We start from the raw sequence: 19496 nt of genomic DNA, 5'->3' as shown, positions 1-19496 counted from the left end.
AAAGGCTCTCAGATAGCTATGAATGAATCTCTTCGGGAAAGTCGACATCCGGAGCTAGCATCCATACGAAACATGGCCCTGCCAGCGGGTATAAAGTTGGCACATGAATTAAGAACTCTATCGATTAAGAAACATGGCCCTGCCACGGATATAATAGTGACCTTAGCACGAATGTCTGTGAGCAATGTTTTGAAACATGACATGAATACATGATGAAAATGATTTACGATTCATAATTATGAAATATACATGATTTATGCATGCATGATGAGCTTATAACTTATTTTATTATATACTCTATGAAATATTTATTTTTACAATAATTGTTATTTACTAAATGATGCATTATCATAGAAAACTTATGCTTGATCCGGTAAGGAAGCGGAAGTCTACTTACTGAGCTAGTGTAGCTCATATTCTTTTTATTTTCTTTTTCATGTACTGAGAAATAAGGTTAGGACCGAAGGAAAGGAAATCCAGATTTGGAAATTAGCAAAGCAACTTTAAAAATTTTGCTCTAGAAATTCAGTTTATGTTTATGAATTATAGTCATTATGAATTTTAAGACTTAGATTATTTTATCTTTGAATTTAGATGTTCTGAACCAGTTTTGATTTAATCAAATATTTAAATTAAACTTTATTATTACATTTATTTGTGATACACCTGTTATTATATTTAAGAAGATGAATTTTGGCTTCGTGTTATCGTGGATCTATCCTTCGATAGCATGGCCATGTTATGTTCCAGGTTTGAAACGTGACAAGAATTATGCCAACAGACAAAATTCCAGTTTGTGAGGTCTTATCTGCACAAAGAAATTTAAAAGGCGTGACAAGAATTATGCCAACAGACAAAATTCCAGTTTGTGAGGTCTTATCTGCACAAAGAAATTTAAAAAATTATTTGTAAAGAAGTACAATAGTTGCTTTTTCCTTTTAAATTATGAAAACCGCAACCCACTAGCAACCGTCTGATATTACATTAATGATAATCAATCCAATTGTTTTATACAAATTTGGCAATACAATGTTAATCAAAAGGTGCAGACAAAGTTCCGAACATGGAAGCAACAGCAGTGTAGTATAAAATTAAGCGTGTATCCTCTATCCCTTCTCAGCTTCCGTATGTAAAGATAAATGGAAAAGTGTAAATAAAATGAAAAATAGCCCCCTGAACAAAATTGTCTAATAGAATGATGCTACAATATAGCAACAACGATGCTGCAAATGCATGATCAATGCCTTAGGTTTGACATAATATTGAATTATGAACCAACACATTTAGCCCACCCGAAGAAGCGCCCTATTTTTTCCGGCAACAAGTAGGGTCCAAGAAAAGATGGATCCACGTCTGGTCTACTAGAATCTGACCAGATATAGACCCCTCTCTCTTGCCTGCTACCAGGAACTGTGTTGTCAAGCACGAAGGCCACGAGGAGTGCCACCACCATGTTAAGTGATAAAAGAGCATTCAACGCGAAATTTAGCTGCACGTAGCATAGAACCAGTCAGAAAAAACAGTATTGATAAGATCCAGAATAAACTACATGGTCTTAACAAGATGCACCAGTTCATGCTCAGTTTATGGCAGTTCGAGCTTCATTTTTCATCTGTCACAAAAGTCATAAACATAATCCATGTAGGATGCTTCCGTCCTGGCATTAGATCATTAATGTGATCCATAATGGTAATACTAGATCATCAAGAAACTAGTTAGCCTCACGTTGCATTATACATTTTACTGGATGAATGAACACTTTTCACAAGTCTTAAAAGCATGGCTAAAAGCATGCTACACAAATTATTCCTCTCTAAGTGTTTGCACTTGATGCTTGATTGAACCTCCTATTAATTATTGGTTCCCTCATTTGTGGGTCACGAAGTTTTCTCATAAAGAATAGGGTGCTCGGCAAGTCCTATCAGATCCATGTTACAGTATCAATTTGCATAAATTAGGGGACAATGTTGATGAGGCACATGTCAGCAGCAAAGATTGGAGGGCATCTCAGAAGGCTAGACAAGTCATGCATTTGTAATTTTAGGTAACTATGCAAATTGATGCTTGTATTTATTATTTCATGAATGTGCTTGAAGGTTTTAATGTAAAAGCTCACCCCTTTGCTGCCCGTATGGACTGGTCCATTTGATCCTGCCGTGTAAGGCACCAAATAACTGGGAAGAATGAGTCTGGAAGTGGGTTCATACTGTTGAAAATATGCAGGAATCGAAAGAGAGATGAACAAGGTAAACCCAACAATGATGATGTTCCTGGAGCTTGCAGTTTGAGTATATTGCATAGTTGATAGGCCAAGTGTTACAATCAGAGCCCATGTGAAGCAAAGAACAGAAGCAGCCAAAGCAAGTGGGATAGAAGCAAGAAGCGCACCAATTTTTCCTGTTGAAAAGAAAAGATAGATGTACCTCCAAAAAAAGAGAAAAAAAAAAAGGCAGAAAGAGAGAAAGTTGTAACCAAAATATGATGTAATTCTTGTCCTGTTGCCTAATAAGCAATTTGTGCAAGTCCTGATAATTATTATATTTATATTGCATAAGTAAACTTTGGCTCTTAGTATTCTACTTGTAAAGAATGACTGCATAAATCATTTAAAGATGCCTAAGCACCATGCATAATCTTACCTACAAAAGAAAAGAGGATCAATAAGGCTGCTCCAAGTTGCAAAGCTTTTCTGCTTGCCATTCTAGTAACATCAATGGTGTGTATATTTTCAGTCAGTGTAGTTGATCCAGTTCCTGTACCCCAGAGTCCAGCCAGAATACTTGAAACCCCTTCCATGGCTATTCCCCTGCTAACAATTCCAGGTGTCGGGGGCCTTAAGTTGACTAGTATGGATGTAGCATGATATGACCCAACCTGGAGGATTTTCAGTTAGTATAACTATATTCAAGCAGGAATTCAGTTCTTATACTGTGAATGCCGTCAGATTGAGGCAAATGCCACCTTAAAAGAATGAGAATGCAAAACCAAAAGCACATCTATCATAACAATTGTTTTTCTCCCATCAGTATCATAAGCACAACACTTCCAGTAAATATCTGTCAATCCAAGATAACAAAAAGGTCATGCTGATACCTCACCTTGTACAAACAAGGTGATAAGATCTTAAGAGAAAATAATTGAGGTCAGAAATAGCTGCTCTAAAATTTCTTGGCAGATAAAAACCTAGATATGTTTGTCTAACCACCTACTTTAATCTATGAAGTGATCTTCATAGATGAGGCAACTAGTACTTTAAATATAGACTACATAAACCCCATAATCAGGACCAAAACACAACTCAAATTATATTGAAAAAACAGTAATGATAAGTATATAGGTGTATGTTTGCAGAAGTTCCCTGCCAACTTATTTCAAATATGCAGTTTTCCCTCTTTGTTTGGACTTGCTATTAAGTTCTCTACATGGAAATTATATGAAACTGTAAAGTGCAGAACTAATATAATCAAAAGTCACATGAAGAAAATAAAGATGAATTTTGATGGGATCTATAATCAGCCTACAGCAGAAGAGAAGTTTATATCACTACTCCCCTTATAATAGTTAACACACAAATTCAAGTTGTCATAGATATGTTGTTAGCTGCTAAGAAAAAATAATTAAAGGATCGGGAATTTAAAAATTGTTGAAATCCAGATATTGCAGGTCATAGGGATCGCTTATGGCAAAAAAGAATTAATGTCATGATCTTATAATGAAAGCCTTCAATGATATACCACAGCTTGACGTTGGCTGGCATTATTTTTCAATTGCTCAGCTCAACAATTCTCAGCCTTCAGGTCTACATCTGTGTGTTCTCACCATATGTTTTATACAAAAAAGTGTGCAAGGCCAGAATTGGTGTATTCTGTGTATCCTCAACTGAAAAACAAATTAATGAATTTATATGCTGGCCTAGTCCATAGCTACCTGGATAAAAGCCATGAAAGAAATGAGAGCATGCATTCTTGTGACAGTTTGTGACCTTGGAAAAACCACGGTATAAAGCTCGTAGACCATAAAAATAACAATCACACCTCATTGCAACAACTTAAGATATGCTTTATGGATCCTCATTTGCCAGTTACTTCTACCTAGGATGTCGGGATCAGGCCTCTGGTGACAGTTTCAGAACCAAGTTACTGGAATATGCTTGTCGATCAATTCCACGGTACAACAAAATGATTCTCTATCTATGCTTTCAAATAACATCTACATGACGGAGATCTAATTTCTATGGCATCGACGTGTGCAGTGAAGATATGAGGAGGCCTCGTAATTGGTAAAGAGGGATGATCTAGTTTGGATGAGGGACCACATGCTGAGATTTGTAAAGGATTAGCAAAGGAGGGGAAAATCTGAGCCAGCATGGCAGGAGTGATGAGAGACAGTCCAAGAAAAGTTTGCAGAAACACCACAGGCAGATTTTAACAGCCTTGATTGGAAAACAGTGACTTATAAAGCAAACCCCATGTATTTGGCATAAGGTTTGTTGGTTATGGTTACTGTTATGTGCATGATGACTTGCATCACAACAAAGTAGAAATTCTAGACATCTTGCTAGAAAATCAGACCAACATCTGATCCCTCCAACTTTCAATTCAACAATAAGCTATTTGATAGTGCATATAACTCACATGGGCGACTTAAGGCACACTTCAGATTCAAGCATTATAGGTGCCTAAGGGCCATCACAAGATAAATATGTTTTCCATGAGTCAAAATGCTCTTACCCTTTTTATGGTTGCATCTTCAATGTTTAACAAGCAACAATCATGTAAAACCTAATACCACCTACCCAATTCAAAGGGTGAGAATAAATTTGAAAATGAAAAATAAAATGTCAAAGCTTGATTTAATTATTTTGTCACCTTAAACAAGTTAATATATAAAACAAGGGGCAAAAGCAAGTCTTAAATGGAATGTACTACATCCCTAACCTGAAATGGCACCCCTTGCTTGTTCAAAAATTTTGATGTTTGCAGTGAATTTGCTAAAGACACTACAGGAATGGAAACAAATCTATCATATGCCTAGTTTGGTCTGGAAAACATTCCAAAAGTAACCTAAAAAAAGCAAATCATAAATCATAAGTTCTTCATTGTAGGATAAAAATTACCAATCAAAAGCTTCTCATCATAAATAATATTTTCAGCATCAGTTGCAACTGAATACTGTCATCATGCAAGTGCTTACCAATGTGCATTCATGTGAATATATCTACTTAATGCAATTAATGTTTTAAATGATACTTACTGAATCAACTGATGCAACCAATGCTACAATGATCATAATGAAAGATGTCTTGAAACTCAAAGTTGGGGAACCCCACTGGAATGGATAAGGAACCCTAACCCAAGCAGCAGTTTTCCATGCATTAGAAACATCAGTCCGGCAATGCTTCATAGTATCTGCATGTCTCCTGCAAGCATCCAATAAGATGTTTGAACTAGGTATATTTGAGCTGCAGCTTTTAAAGTTGTAAGCCCCACCAGCTGTCAAAAAGAAGGCATATGCCCATACAATCACAACACTTAGGGGAACCTGCCAGTGTATAATGTGAAAAGATGATAAGCATCACTTCCAAGAAAGCTCCACTATAGTTGAATTCTATAAAATGTATTAATAAAAGCAATCAATCTATTTAGATGGCCTGCAAGAGAAGGTCAGATATATAGTGTTTAGCCAGAAGCCTCAAGATAGGGAAAATGTGTCCCCTGGATGCTGTTTATGATTTAAAAGTTCAGCAAACAGACAAACGAAAAGGTTGAGGAAGATACCGCATAAATAAGGAATACACGATTCCCAAAAAAAGAAATTCTTCGAAGGTACTGCAATTAGGCAAGAGTATTGAAATGGTCATTATTGAGCATTATCTGAATTTCATCATATTATACAAAAGCAAAGTAACAAAGAACACTCACAAAGTTGCAACATATGAATCAGTATAACAAGGTTACTTATCCTTACCAGAGTGAAAATAAGAATTAATAAAATCAGGGGAATGCTGATCTCCACACAAGCTCCAGCTTGAGGAAATCCATAGCTGAAAAATGCCAAACCAATTGTGGCAACAGTGGGTGCAACTACCACTGGATTTATTAACCTGTAATATAACCAAAAAAAATAAACACAAAGCTTGAAGTACCAGATAGTCATAATCAACTTATATGCCACTCTTGCAGCAACAGTCTATCCAGAAGGAGACAAAGTTCTGAAATATATATATATATCCTATTTGGAATCAATCAGAACAAATATAGCTGACTACAAAACATGGTGCCACTTCAGGAAATGGATGTACAATTTAATGCATGAAATAGAAACGAAACAGGAGTTTAAAAACAAAAATGATGAGGAAATGGAATGAGAAATATGAATGATATATTAATTTATTTTCTCATAATTTTTAAGGCATTTCCCATATGGCCATATGTTCTCCCATTTTTTAGGGAAAGCTGGCCCAAATTCATTTGTCAGATTCGTTACCAAGGGAATGACAGGTTCCATAGCAAACATTTCTAAGGAGAATAAATGAAAAAACTAGTGTTCACACCTAACACGGACCAAAATAGCAAGCATTATCTTTAAAGTGCAGCCAGTATTTTACTATTCTTATTATCACCATATTTTTTAGCTTCGCACCAGACTTTTGTTGCTGTAAAGCTAGATGAAGATAGGAAAAAGAGGACTAATTGAGTTAGTACCCAGGATTTGAACCCTCAATCTCCTCCAAGGTCAAGCCCTCATGGGAGAGGTTCCAACCTAGCTAACAGTTATTGACAGCAATGGGTTCTATTTGAACAATACTGCCTGTCAATTATCACTGAACTGATGTATCACATGTATTTTATGAAACAAAAAAACCAAAAAATATTTGTAAATAAGCATTTACATTGTATGGCTTCATAGGCAATGGCTACTAGATACTCCTGCTTCCTAAACTTACTGAGCTTTGGTGACCCACCTAAACTATGAAAAACAGCAAGAACGACCAATCACTAAGAGCTGTTTGCATCAAAAAAAAAAAAAAGGCATTGTAGATATAACATACTTTCAATTCAAGAGTAAATAATTATGAAAAGTTTCTGAAAAAAAACACTTCAGCTTTACCTTAGAAGAAGTGACATAAGGCCACTGTATCCCAAGATTGTCTGAAAAATTGAACCAACAATTATGGCCCCTTGTAGTTCCCTCATAATGTGCTTAAACTTCTGCATTTGACCAAACAAAAGCACACGATCTCATCTACTAAAAGAACAGCAGAACTGTTGTCCAATGCAAGTTTTGTAATTTTTTGGAATGCTAAAAGTTGGATACTTCATTAGCAACTGAATTTCAGAGTCAACCAGCAAGTCACTATTAACACTTAGTTACACATTGTACAAGTACAAAATAACAGCTGAAGTGCATGGATCGCGAGAAAATACAAAGATGTAAGAAATCTAATTTATTTAGGTCTCACATAGCAAAGAGGCTTCAGCAGGCTTATGTGCGCTGGAAAGGAAATGCTAAGATGATCATTTGCTCATTACCAAGGTTATGGATTATTCTTCTAGCATAACAGTGGCAAATACAGTGCAGTTTGATTATGAAAGTAAAGCTAGATTCAGTTAGAGACACTATGCAAGACTTGATGATTGTTGGTTTGTTTGAATTAGGACACCCAAAATTCTTAAATTGGGTTCATGTTAAAGTAGAGCTTGGCCTTGTCTCAGTGTGACTACCTGATTGCTTGTCTGGTTTGAGTAAAATTAATTAAGTTTGGGCTAAGTTGAAGTAGCATCTAGTACTAGTTGAATGAGGAAAATTGGTCATTTGCCAAAAAGTTAGATACTTGAATGAGCCCAAGAATGCATCTATTGTGGCGAAGCAAATGTTGATGATTAATATCAAGGTTGATAATTCAATTACGTAAAACTGATGTGATTAATACTTTAAGCGTAAACTTGATTCACAAGTTCATGAATACTAGTTTGTGGTTAAACGAATCCATATAAGCCAACCAGTCAAGGCAAACCTATAACCATTTCTGAATGTTTTGGGGCTTTCACAAGGGAGAGTTTTGTTTTAGGATGGACAATATACGAGGACTTCACATTTCTTGAGTCTCTTGGCAATTCTAGAGTGATTGAGAAATTACTTACCCTCTATTGATGATGCAGATACATCTTATTGCACATGGATGAACATGGAAAGGGCAAGTTACCCATCCTTATGATAGGGTTGATCAACCATGATCTGGACCTTACCAAGCAACTAATTTAGTAAAGTTACCCATGATGGAGAACTGTACTAGTACATACCCATTCAGTATGGTACAGTTGGTATCGTACGGTGCATCCTATATGAGATAGGCTTCCAACACTTTTTCCCAGTCTCTGCAATGATACCACCCAAAACTGATTTGTTGTATGGATGGTACCAAGCAGTATGGGGCAATGCCACTCGTTCAGATTAGTACAGACTGGTTGGGCTTGTATGCTGAACCAAACCTCGGTACTGCACCTATACCCTATTGGTATGGTACAGTAGGGTATGTTTGGTACAAAGCAGCATGGATTGATATGAAAGACCTTGCAATCAGAAGCTCATCAAAGCATAGGCATGACTATATTCATCTTTAGGTGTGACTGTAACCACTTGGTGGTAGGATCATATTGAAATCTTGCTTAAGAGTAAGGTTGGACTCCAAGTTGAAGGAAAAAGGTGATCACCTGATCACTTTGCCCAAATTAATTTGCAATAATGGACCATTTTTGTATTAGGAAATTAATTATACCACTTTCCTATGCTTGGAAAGGGGTTCTCGTTATCTGTCTTATGTTGGTTTTATTGTTTCTTTTTGTGTTATTAGTAGCAATTTGGAGGAAAAAAATCAAGAGAAACATATATCATAATGCATATAATGCATGTGCATCATCAAACTATTCTGCACGTGTGTATGGAAATGGTATATGCAAACAAATTATTTACAGCAGTAAGGTTTCTAGATGACTGGCAAAATGGCCTTGACATAAAAAGTTAGCATCCGGTAACAATAGATTGAGATGGTAAATGACATTATATGAACTAAAGACTTACATTTTGACTGAGATTTCGAAACTCTTCAGAGTTTATGATTACCAAAGCAGGAGCCAGATACACAAAGGAGCTTCCTTGAACCAATGGAAGCCTGGTACCAAAAAAGGAATGCATTATTGTCGTAACACCAGAAACTAGTAGCATTGTAGAAATGACATAAGCAGTCTCCTCCTGTCATCACAGAAGACAAATAAATCAATCTTCAAGATTCATTATGTTGCTTAAGTTGGAAGAACAGTAAGGGAAGAGCCTTACATCAGTACCACCCATAGCTGGTACCATGATCAAAGGAATGAACACAAGCGAACCAGCCAATGATAAATAATGCTGCATACCATAAAAGATGAGGGCAGCTGCAACAGGAAGCATGACCAGTAATACTCAGTTAATAAATAAATAAATAAACAAATAAGCAGTTGTCTATACTATCAATACAAGACCCTTATCAGCATTTAAACAACAACTGCCTCCTGTGAATATTCACTGAAGAAGGAAGCGAATACATTTAAACTTGGAAAAAAAGGTTTAGTAATAGTTGTATAAGAGAAATAACACTATCAAAATTACTGAAAAATGTGAAGGGAGAGGCATCCTTTTATGTCTTTTTCTTTAAGAAGCAGAAAAAAGTTCATTTCAAGCAGTTGAAAAGGCTGATGTCAGCATTTTTATAACAACCCAGGATCTCATCCAAAAAAACTAGCTAGAAGATATTATTTGGATTTCTCAGATCCTGCATAAATATCAAAGATTTATATAGTGCATAGCCGATGTAAGATAAAACACATGCCCATACGGATCCTTATATACTCTCCCTATTTAAACCCCATCATCCTCGCCGACTAAGGGTCCAAATCCATGCAAACTATTCATAAATACTACAAATCCAACCATGAACATCATGATCAGCCCATGATTAGCTTTAATGGACCCACACTACAGTATCCCCCGAATCTGGGCCATAGGCCAGATTTGCTTTGATACCATTTATAACAACTCAAGGCCTCACCTAAAAAGATTTGCTGGAAAGTATTATCTGGATTTCTGGTCCTGCATAAGCACCCATGATATACCCAGTGATGTGAGACTAAATATGCCTGCACGGGTCCTCATAATTTTAACATCCACAATGAGCATTTGCTGGATTATATATTAAAATGGGAAAAAAATCTGGAACTGAAAGCTCTTGTTTCACACCGTTGAAATTTCCAGATTTAGATCATCGCTTCCACAAGTTTACCAATGCATGCTTGTAAACCATGAAAATATTCAACAAAAACAAGTAAAGAAGTGGAGGGGGAATAAAAGAATCCACTTGGAGTCTAAACTTAGTGAATTAATAGCTAGACGGCTGCTTGAGTTCTTGTGAAATGGTTCTCCAGTTTCAGCGACTAACATTGCATGCATGAAGAAAAGCAACGACATAGAATAGGGTAATGCACTAACCGACACCCGGATTCTCTGTAATGCCACACTTAAGCCCTCCAGGTCTATATGTCGATGGTTGATCTGGCTTGGGAGATTCAGGAAACATGTCAATCTCCACTTCCCTTTCGCCTTTCCTCTCATCCTTCTTCCAATCTTCGTCAATTGACACCGGAGCAACTGCCGGTCCCCCATTTCCACGGCCATTACCATTCAACCCATCATTCTTAGCTCTCACCGGAGGCTCCTCCTCTATACCCCTCACCTCATCCTTCAATCTCATCACCGGTTCAACCTTAATCCTCTTCTTCTCCTTCTCAACCCTCCCTTCGCCATCCTTAAAACCCAAACTCTCGGGATCACCGTTAGTTCTCGGCACCGGATTGATCTCGACCCCCCTGTTCTCAATCCCGGTCCTTCTCCTGCCCAATATCGCCCCGATCTCCGCTCTTTTACTCAACGCTTCTCCCCGGCGACCGAGACCCTTCTCCAAATCCCACCGACCGCCACCAGCGGCGGCGGAGGCGGCCACCGGAGCTTCGTTCCTCTCCACAGGATCCCTCTCGTCGATGCTACTCACCGTCGTCTCGCCGGAGACATTGGGGTTGAAGCCGGTCCTTCTGGCCCAGGATTTCAGCTCTTTGGGGTTGTGATCAGTGCGAGGCACGAAGGGCTCGATCAGCGGCGGCCATGGCCCCAGCTTCTGCCGCCCCTTCGGCCTCTCCTCTCTCTTCCCGAAGCCTTCCGAGCTCGACCCAGACTCCATTGACGAGGGCGAGTGAGATCAAGCTCAGAAAGGAGAACGGAGGAATCGCGGAGGGGAGAGTGGGAGAAGAGTAGAAGAGAAGGAAGCGAGGATTCGAGGGATTTTTTTGGTTTTTCTGGTGGTAGTGGTAGTGGGAAGTGGGGCGTCATTTCGCTCGGTGCCGTTGTGGGATAATTTTTGACTTCTTGTTCGAAAAAGAGTAAGAGTGAAGCCCGATGTCGACACGTGGCATCGGGTGCTGGTGGGTCCCCGGCGGATATATGCCGGGCATGGGTTTGTAGGCTTGGTTGATGTAAAGTACCGAGGATGGATGCAAATGTACCGTAAAAGTACATTTGTTTCCTGGTTTTTTGTTAGGAGTTCATGTAACGTGGGACATGAGAATGATTAATCCAGGAAAAATGATTATGATAATTACAATGGACAAATCATGATTTTACGGTTTAATAAGGGGAAAAAAAAAAAATATAGCCAGCTTTATTTAAAGTGGAGTTTAAAATAATTATTCCCGTATCGGGTCTAGTAATCTTCTCTGGGTGTGATCATGAGAGTCGTTATCGAGTGTCTCCTCCTCGTCACAGGCAATAACTATATCATACCAGCTCCACCGAAGTTCAATAGATCAGAACCCCTTTTAACTCCTGCGCCCGGACCACTTAAGACCCAACTAGATTACTTGGGTGGAAGCTTAAGTCCGTTCCAACTAGACTACTGCTTTGCAGTCGCGATGTGTGACTTTTAAAAGATTATCTGTAGTAGTACATTTGATGAGAACACACTCCCATTTCTTCATGAGTGTTATAGAAGTTATTCGATCCTACCTCTCTTCCTCGAAATATAGTTAAGCACTCACTAATGACCCAGCAGGACTACCTCGGATGTCTGAGGCAGATCCAAAAATTTGAGGTGAAGCGGTGCCACATCATCGGCCTCTACTCAATCTTCAGCTCGGTCAGTTATCAATCCTGAGATCAGGACCTGACCAGCAACAAGGAACAACATTCAAAGGCTTGCACGAGCATTAATGCATCTAGGACAAAGCCTCGATCGTACTCCAACCTCAGGCTGTTGTCTTATTCGATCATGCGAGTGATCCTTGGAATCTTTCAAAAAATTTTAAAATGTTAGCACAACTTGCTACTGACATCCATAACTAACAAATTTAATTTGCAAGTACGATCTACCATTGACACCGATAACTAACAATTTTGGTTTATAAGTTGGTGGATGGATTCCGACGACTTATCAGGTCGTGGTTCCATTGGCCTTAATGGCCCATCAAATTCTGATGTACCAGCCTATGATTCAATTTCTATATAAAAAGTTTAAAAATGGGATCCTCAGGTAAAACTTGACTCCAGAGCTAATGCTCTACTCCTGCTCTCCTCTTTTTTCTTTTAACTATTCTTTAAACTTCGACTGACTTAAGCATCGGAGGATCTTTCGTTGGACACACTCTGGTGTGTGGACTTTCTTTGTAGATTTACTGGTTGTTGCAGGCGGCCTACACCCTCTGAAACATCTGACCAACTTCCAGATGCATTGTCTCTAGGGTTTAGCAGCAACAATAAATTTTTTTTTTTGGGTAAAATGAGGAGTTATCACTTAAATATCAAAAGCCAAAGTGTACAAATGTTTGAAAGGTACATTAGGTGTTGGGATATACCGACCGACCCTATTGCCGACTCATCAGCACCGACCCGTCCTCGACGCCGACTCGACTACAGGTCCCGATCCCGACTATCCATGAGAATGGCCTGATCGACTTCGTCTGACCGACTTCGCTCGACCGACGGTGGGCAACACTGACAGTGACTACCGATCGTACCCGACCGAAGCGGATCGACCTAACGGGCCAACGTCGCCTCTGATCACCTGAGAGCCGACCTCCCGTCACCAACTTCCTATCGGGTGGGACACCGCCGACTCACCATCGGTTTGGATAACTGACGTCCCACCTCTACAGGTCTTTCTAGACGCCGAATGAGCGGCATGGGCTGCAGTCCTATCAAGCAAACGCCGTACAAATGCCAGGGGGCATTGTCCTGCCAGAAAACCTGGGGCGCTGTCCTGCCAAGGACGCAAATTAATTCCTAGGACCTGTTAGCTTTGTCAACGACGTGACAACCTCCGGCGATTTGACAACTCTCCAGTTGTCTACATCACCGACGGCGGGGCCATACCGCCTCCTACTATAAATCGGAGAAGGCAACAGTGCTAAAGAGGTCCCTTCGAGAACTCTCAAGCTCTCCCTCTCTCTCTCTCGTTGAGCTCCTTGTTTCTTTTTCACTGTTGCATAGTCTTCTCTCTGACTTGACCGTCGGAGGGTCCCCGCCGGAGCCGCCTCCGGTCAATGCGGACTTTCTTTTGCAGGCGCTCGTTCCCGGCGACCAGGCGATGAGGGGATTGGCCGCAACACTAGGTATGACATAGCTGAACCAAACAATTCTGTGAAGAAAAGAACAGCAATGTGAGTTAAAACATAATCAATATAAAGTGTGCAGCAATCAATTCCCTATGCTAGAGCTATTGGAAGATAGATCTAATTGTCCTATAGCACTGGGATGAAGCAATCAGACGATAACACTGCTCGACAAAAAAAAATTGAGGCGATCGTAAAAGAGCCTGGAGATGTATTTGTTAGAACTTTGAAATATACATAGAAGTTTATGATCAATTGAAATCAAATACTCATTATAGCAAACCGAACAATTTGAAAGCATTGCCATATTAGTAGATGGTTGTAGCAATAGAAGTCTGTGCAACAGTTTGTTTTGAAGATTAATCTTGAAATAAAACAATGCCCTTGTAGACCTGCACATAAGATAATAAATTTCGTGTCCTTTCTGCAGTTGTTTTCACATACTAACATATATATATATATATATATATATATATATATATATATATATATATATATATATATATATATATATGTATGTATGTATGTATGTATGTATGTATGTATGTATGTATGTATATTATAATGGTCAAGCTTCATCTTCCCGTAACATGGTTTCATGCAGAGATATAACAGACAAAGCATACCATCCACACCAAATAAGAGAATATTGTTGTTAATATTCAAGGCATGAGTAATAGAGATATGAACATGAAGCATACTGGCATCTGATAAACATGTAATGGCAGTAGTAAGCAAATATAAGGAACACTTGAACAGTGCCTTATGTCCATAATTAAAAACTCTGCAACTGGATTTCTGAAGCAGAGAAGCATGTTTTGATTGCTTCTCATTTCCTTTCTTAGAATAAGCCCCGCTGCTTGAGTGATTAAATGCTCTAACCTGATACTCACTCCTCCAGGTGATCACATATAGTAATATCCTGCATCCAACAAAGCCACATATATTGCGTTGGCTCCTGGGCCTTCAATAGTGTTAATATTCTAACAGTTCCTACAGGGGCCACACTGATTTCAGTACCAAGAGCCAATTTAATAAGAGACTATCGTTCAAAAAACTGCATTAAGATGATAGAATATAAGCCTTGTGAACATTGCCATCTCATCACATGATGTGCTTTCTTCTGCAGTTGATCATAAACAACATGAAGAATACCGCATGACCAAATTAATCCATGACTCCAGCCAACCATGAAACAATCAATAACTAACCAGAGCTGGGCATTCCAATGAAACAAAATTGATGTTGAACACCAATCCAATGTGCATTCCAGATTATTAAAAATTGAGTTAATACCTTCAGTATATCCCATATGATATGTTGAACATGATCGACGGCGGGGAATATTAAATTCAGACCAAATATATATAGATGCAGTGAAAATGTAGCATGCAATTGATCTTCTTTCTTTCCTCTGGCACCATGACTTAGAGCTGTGCCATTCATACCTGTGATACATAGATTGATGGCAACAATAAGTATTTGCTAGGTAGATCCATGAAAGGATACAATGCAAGCCTCAACCATCATTAAATATTTGCAAATATATGCACCTGTCAAAGCTAAGAGCATCAGATGGTTCTACAATCTAGAATTTCATTGTTGCACACAAGCAAGATGAAAATTACAGTTGATGTTATTCCTTTTTCAGCAAACTATGTATGTTTTGATGATCTAGTGATAACACATTAATTATTAGACGAAATGAAAGCTAAATGAAGAGAAAGTGTTATCTAAAAATGGATTGTATTAATGAACATCCTATGAGACGCATGTTGCTAACATCAAAACGCTCTCTTATGGCACGTAAAATGTCAGCATCATGTTTGTCTTACTCGCCCAAAAATATTAGACTTCGAATGACCCGCTTGATTATATTGGTGATGCAAAAAACAAATAAATAAATAATAATCTCTTTTGGAATGAAGTTCCAGCCAAAACATCTGTTAGTTACCAAAACCCTACTCTTTTGTTGTTCATTACGGGCAGAAATATTGTCAACAGTTGCATTCTTGAATCACCTCTATATCAACTGTAACATACAATGTGTAGTGCAATATTCATGAAACTAGATTGATTTAAAATTCACTTAATAAGATAAACTCCTGGGGAAAATGATTAAAGCATACCATTAAATTTCAACTTGTATATCCTCTTTAGCTGCATTTTAATTTCCTTTTCTCATCTCCTATGCCTTTTTAGATTTTCTTTCCTTTTATAGATATACTTTAAATTAATTAAATTGAGTGAAGGAAGTACCTGACTTTCTCTGTATTCCATTAAAAAAAAAAAAATTAATAAGATAAGATTTTTAACTACCATGAAAATTACAAAGGTTGCTCCCTTGGAATAGTTCTATATCAAATCTTCAAATTTGTTTTGTTCTCTAAAAGATCCAACCTGTAATAAAAACTATAATCATCAGCATTTTAACTAATATTAACATCTATATCAAAGCTTCAAATTTGTTTTGCACTGGAGAATATAGAAATCCAACCTATAATGAAAAGTAAAATCATCAGCATTTTTTACTGATATTAACATAATAGATGATGACCAGTAAAGTTAGTTGAGCAAGATTTTTCTTTTTGATGAAATAAAATACGAATATAAAAAATTTGGCGTCGCCCGGACTCGAACCGGAGACCTTCAGTGTGTTAGACTGACGTGATAACCAACTACACCACGATACCTGCATTCACCTTCCTTCATAAATTATATTTCACCCATTACTTTGGCTGTAGAAAACATAGAATTTCATGAATTTAGAATCTTCGGGAGATTTCCCTGCACACTCAAACACTCAGAATTGAAAAATCCTATAGTCATTTAGAATCAAGATTTGGTTCTACATCCGAATGCACCCAAGTTATTCTTCACAATGTTCTAACAGCAGAGTTACTCAAGGGATCGAATTCAATATAAAAGCTTCAGAGAGCTGGCACAGCACAGGAGGAAGGAACATGGTTGCAGCTTCCACCCAAGCTGGCAATCATAGAACTACTGCAACAATTGTTAATTCATTACGGCTAGGAAACCAAGAAATTGTTGGTGGGCATGGGAACTAGGTTTCTAATATTACAATAACTCATAGCTCTCGGGTCTTCGGAGCCCTGCCTGATATCTCCATCTCATCAGCATTATTCTTGTGCAACTTGGGAGTGGTCAACTGACTATTTTCTTTAAAGACTAGCTTATAACTAGTAATCTGTCCACTATAATAAAAAAGGCTATCAAACCGACCAAATTATGTGAACCCAGCATCCAGTTGGCAAAGTTTTTGAAGATGGTTTGGGACATGTAACTACTGAAACGTGAGCTACTACCTACTACATGCATTGAGGTATATAAAAAGACCCCTAGATATAGTTATAACATTTATTAGAGCTTTTGAGTGTGTAGTACGCACTTCTTCCACCATAGCATCCAATAAAGCCATTAACAACAGTACATTCTTTTATGCAACCATGAGGGCAAAGTCATGATTTTTGTAAATTTAACAGGGAATCTTTGAAACTTCACCCATCCTTTCAAACATGCATGTGGCTATGAGAGCATATGGTTAGTGCATCTCCCCACCCCCCCCCCCCCCCAACCCACCCAAACAAAAAAAAAAAAGAAAAAAAAAAAAAGAAAAAGGGGGAAAAAAAAGCAGAGTTGAAAGACCATAGCTTGACAATGCATGCACCATTTCCATTTAATTTTTTTGTTCCTCTAAACAACAGATTTCTTTTTGATGAGACTCCGAACAACAGATTTCGCTGCCCCTTGTTGTGCAATAGAGAGATGAAGCCTCCAAGGGCAGCCTGCATCAAAACAAAAGGAATTCCTACCATGTGTTTTAGATCTGTTTGTACTCCTCAGCAACACTTGGTTTACTTTGTAAGAAAAGATAGCAGGTTGAGGGGCTTCATTGATAAGTAAACCTATGGTGCTGGTAAGGTTGGAACTGTGGTCATCCGTCTCTAGTTTGCCGGCCGATAAGATCAGTGAGATTGACCAGCCAGCTGAGTTGGTTTGGCTATTCCTTTCTATTGAAAAGGAGCCAGCTGTTCCAAATAACTCTCCAGTGAAGGACATAAATCCTCTGATTCAGGCCGAGCCAGCTCGGCTAGCAAGAGTAGTTCTCTGTCACATGGTTCCTCTTTAACATGTGAAACATTAAAGTGGTCAGAAAAGTGAACTTGGAATCTGAGATAAAAGATGAAAGTAAACTGATGTCAAAGCTCAAGCTATTTCTCAATGGAGCCCAAAGGGCCATCCAGAAGAGTTCCACAATAAAGTTCTTCCAGCACCAAAAGTTCTGTAGCTGTTTTACACCCTGGTTGTTGTGTGCTCTTCCTCATTTTGATCTGTAAAAAAACTATGCATGTCAGTGGTTCAACTGGTATGCTGCACTGTCAGTTCCACTGCAACAAACAAACCCAACCCAACCACCACATGGACTACTGAGAAATCAACCACTCTCATCCAGCTGCTGAGACCACTGATTCAAAGGTCACGAGGCATGTAGGGATAGCAAAATCGATCCGATGGATATGCATCCTACTCAAATCATGTCAAATCTGAAAAATAGAGTTTGATCGGATTTAGGTAAAACCCAAAAACTATAGCACGGATATGAATAGGATATGAGTAGTGTTGTTTTCTAGCCAAATCCAAATCCGATCTGAATCTACGGATATGGATAATATCCGAAATCATACCCGAATATATATGTTTATAATTTTATTTTGATAATTCTGTTTTGGTTGATAATATGCATAAAATTATTTTGGTTATTTATATGTTCTATGTTAAATTATAATTCTATTTCTATGTTTGATTTTTATAAATCTGTACTTATAAATTATATTTTATATTGAATTGGTAATTTTGTTTTGATTGATAATATGCATAAAATTATTTTGGTTGTTTATTTTTTTGGGTATGGGATAGGCATGGGGTGGATATGGATTGGATATGGAAAAATAGATTATCCATAGATATCCTTGAATCCATTAGGTATGGGGATGGGTATCTCTTTTCTTATTCGATTGGATATCGGATAGGATTTGGATATAAGATATTAAGTTAAGATTTGAGAATGAATAGTACAATACCCGATTCAAATCTTACTTATTGTCATCTTTAGAGGCATGCCATTTTGGTAAGCCATATGGAGATAAAAGATGAAAGTAAACTGATGTCAAAGCTCAAGCTATTTCTCAATGGAGCCCAAAGGGCCATCCAGAAGAGTTCCACAATAAAGTTCTTTGAGCACCAAAAGTTCTGTAGCTGTTTTACACCCTGGTTGTTTTGTGCTCTTCCTCATTTTGATCCGTAAAAAAGCTATGCACGTCAGTGGTTCAACTGGTATGCTGCACTGTCAGTTCCTCAGCAACAAACAAACCCAACCCAACCACCACATGGACTAAGACCACTGATTCAAAGGTCACGAGGCATGTAGGATGGCAAAATCGATCCGATCCGATGGGTATGCATCATACTCAAATTCTGTCAAATCTGAAAAATAGAGTTTGACCGAATTTAAGTAAAACCCAAAAACTATAGCACGGATATGGATAGGATATGAGTAGTGTTGTTTTCTAGCCAAATCCAAATCCGACCTGAATCTACGGATATGGATAATATCCGAAACCATACTCGAATATATATGTTTATAATTTTATTTTGATAATTCTGTTTTGGTTGATAATATGCATAAAATTATTTTGATTATTTATATATTTTATGTTGAATTATAATTCTATTTCTATGTTTGATTTTTATAAATCTGTACTTATAAATTATGTTTTATATTGA

The 19496-nt window shown here is 38.0% G+C and overlaps 1 protein-coding gene and 1 non-coding gene across 5 annotated transcripts; both read right to left on the bottom strand.

The window, feature by feature from the left end:
• Positions 1-943: 943 nt before the first annotated feature.
• On the bottom strand, positions 944-11418 carry LOC105053962 (nucleobase-ascorbate transporter 11). Of its 4 annotated transcripts, XM_010935317.4 has the most exons (10): positions 10525-11418; positions 9337-9434; positions 9082-9252; positions 7111-7211; positions 5968-6103; positions 5778-5828; positions 5254-5541; positions 2640-2874; positions 2117-2397; positions 944-1489 (listed from the first exon to the last, which is right to left on the bottom strand). In XM_010935317.4, the coding sequence occupies exons 1-10, from the start codon at positions 11267-11269 to the stop codon at positions 1268-1270; spliced, it is 2328 nt and encodes a 775-aa protein (XP_010933619.1). In that variant the 5' UTR covers positions 11270-11418; the 3' UTR covers positions 944-1267. The 4 variants fall into 4 exon arrangements, with proteins under 4 accessions (XP_010933619.1, XP_010933621.1, XP_019709107.1 ...); XM_010935319.4 differs by lacking the exon at positions 2117-2397; XM_019853548.3 differs by lacking the exon at positions 5778-5828.
• Positions 11419-16310: 4892 nt separating this feature from the next.
• On the bottom strand, positions 16311-16384 carry TRNAV-AAC (transfer RNA valine (anticodon AAC)). Its single transcript has one exon. It is a non-coding gene; the product is annotated as a tRNA-Val (tRNA).
• Between the last annotated feature and the right edge of the window lie 3112 nt (positions 16385-19496).

This window comes from Elaeis guineensis, chromosome 11 (assembly GCF_000442705.2).
Source record: "Elaeis guineensis isolate ETL-2024a chromosome 11, EG11, whole genome shotgun sequence".
NCBI lineage: Eukaryota > Viridiplantae > Streptophyta > Magnoliopsida > Arecales > Arecaceae > Elaeis > Elaeis guineensis.
The sequence above is the reverse complement of the archived record's forward strand: the minus strand, read 5'-3'. Positions and strand labels throughout refer to the sequence as shown.